Source organism: Hylobates moloch, unplaced genomic scaffold (assembly GCF_009828535.3).
Source record: "Hylobates moloch isolate HMO894 unplaced genomic scaffold, HMol_V3 SCAFFOLD_4, whole genome shotgun sequence".
NCBI lineage: Eukaryota > Metazoa > Chordata > Mammalia > Primates > Hylobatidae > Hylobates > Hylobates moloch.
Window position 1 is genome coordinate 159,637,595 of NW_026652279.1, and position 2,464 is coordinate 159,640,058.

Sequence of the window (2,464 nt, forward strand, 5' to 3'; positions counted from 1 at the left end):
CATAGGCTCTTTCTAGACTTCTATTTATCTTACTACATGGTGACTTGAGTTTTATGGTTTCTAGATGAGGCGTTTATGACTAGACACTCCAGCTCAGCGCCAGGCTCTTCTCCCAGACATGCTGATGTTTGCCTTGAGGTTTATTAGCCTGGGATGGGATGTCAGCAACACGGGACAAACATATGCTGGGTAAGTCCCAATGGCGTCATGAGTGCATAAGTGGGCTGTGGATTCTGGTGGGTCATGGCGACCCTTTGCCACCTCTTTGTCTCTTCCCAAGACCTCTTGCCTTACCACTGGTAGGTAGCAAATGTTTCAGATGCCACAAGACCCTTGGCTGCTGGGTCTTGAGAACGAAGGCTGGGTTCTCATGGGGTGCACAGCACTCCAAGTTTTCTTTCCTTAACTGGTCACGTAAAAAGACAGCCTTGACAGCCCTGCAAGGCAAAAACCTAGCTATTTTATTTTGTTCGGTATTTTATTTAGTTCCATCAATGGAACTATATGGGGCTGAGTGACAAGGGGCTGACCTACCTGCTGGGGACAGCGGGCACACCAGAAGCAGGAACAGCACCTGCATTTGGAGCCATCATGTGACCCGGTTCAGGGATCTTGACCATGTAGGGCACAGGGGGTGTGCCTGGCCGCCTATGCATTATCCCAGAGTTCTCATCTCGAAAGCCAGTAAGCGAGGGGATAAAGATGGACGTCTTGCCACAGCCGAAGGGGAAAAGCCAGAGCTAGCGAGGTATCCATGTGAACCTGGGAGTAACTGGTATGATTTAGATCCTGCCACGGTCCAACAAAGCATTCATCCGGGTCCTCTGAAGACGCGACCCCTCTGCTTGTGAAATCCGTATCACGGAAACTTCCCCAAAAGCAGAGAAACTGGTATCATGCTTACCCCGCACCCAACTTCAGCCTCCACAATGACCAGCATTCTGTCAGTCCCGTGGTCTCTACCCATTCTTTTCTTCCCCTGCTCAAGTATTTTAAAGAAAATTTCAGACCCCGTTTGATTTCACCCTGAGGATTTTGGTATCCTGTTCCCTTAGGACTGCTGAACAATAAACACCCAGCAGCCACCCCAAATGGTCAGCAATGTCTTTTTAATACAGATGTGGTACAGAATGTTTAATTACAGCAGGGCAGTGATCAGTTAAATAAAATTAAAAACCTTTATTTTCCCAAATATAAAATTGCTAAATTAATGTCTTAAAAGAAAATATAACATGGTGACAGCTTTAAAGTACACCACCATTCACCACAGGATTTATGATTTAACAATTACATACTCCACCATTTTGGCAAAAGGATGAAATTCTTAAAACCGTTTATAAACCTAATATAGTAAAGACTGTATACATCTCCATATTGCACATTTTTATGTACAAGAATAAAACATTAAAGCGTATTGCGTATACTGGAACAGCACAAATTTATCACAATTAAACTTAATGCAGAAGCTCATGTGAGTATTAAAAATGTAGAAATGTAATACATATATGTACAGAATGCCAGGACTGTATTAACAGTGGTATGTACATAACAATATACTGTACTACTTTGTACTTTTCAGCATAGTTGTGTTTATTAATATAGGCCTTTGGTTCTAAACTGCTTGACTAGTTTTAAGCTCACATAATTCCTTAAGCTTTCATATTTTTTTAAATGCAAGGAAATGAGTATAAAAGCACTAAATCTCCTGGTTCACTGGTACAAAAATTACAATGGTCAGTTCCCTTAGGTCATCAAAAACTAGTCACAAAAATAGTTCTTGTATTCAACCTGAATGTGCCACAGGAAAAAAAAAAAAAAATATTTTCAAGATTTTCCAGCTTAGCCTCGAGGCAAAAGGTCCCCCAGGCCTCAATGTCAGTGCGGCCCTCCCTGCCATGTAGATCCTAGAACCTTTTTCTCTGTAGGCCATCTATTCTAACACTACTCTGCAAGGAAGAATAAAATCTAAGTCCAGCTCAAGAGTGTCTACCACACCTTTGTTAAGACACAACGAAAACTTTGAATATTGCCAGTGAGATTTAAAAAAATATGTGCACCTTCTTACAACTCCTATAGAAAATCTGTTACGAAATAACATAGTTCTTTACTTCCTTTCTCTCCCCTTCCCCTTGGTTCTCCCTGTGCTCGGTCTCCCCAGTGATTGGCTTTGGAAAGCATCCTGAGTTTGCAAACGACAAAGCAAGTCCCCGCACACGGGCCATGAGGTGTAATCACACGACCGAAGACGAGCTGGTCATCCCGTGAACCATTGTGCTTGTTGGAGTCCCACTGATGGCATTGAAGATGTGAAGGGAATTCGGTAAGACGCTCGTCTTCTCCTCCAGGGGGCAGATCTCGAGGACAGAAACACAATGTTACTGAGTGCAACACAATGTTACCATATGCAATGCAATGTTGCCATGTGTGACACAATGTTAACCATATGCAATGCAATGTTGCCATG

The 2,464-nt window shown here is 42.8% G+C and overlaps 1 protein-coding gene across 16 annotated transcripts in view; it reads right to left on the bottom strand.

Moving 5' to 3' along the window:
- Positions 1-1,090: 1,090 nt before the first annotated feature.
- The window catches only part of DOCK9 (dedicator of cytokinesis 9), a 293,481-nt gene continuing 292,107 nt past the window's right edge, over positions 1,091-2,464 (bottom strand). For all 16 annotated transcript variants that reach the window (XM_032151176.2, XM_058438033.1, XM_058438030.1 and 13 more), the window contains one exon: positions 1,091-2,354. In XM_032151176.2, the coding sequence (XP_032007067.1) occupies positions 2,232-2,354 (123 nt within the window). In that variant the 3' untranslated portion in view covers positions 1,091-2,231. The remainder of the gene's footprint in view (positions 2,355-2,464) is intronic.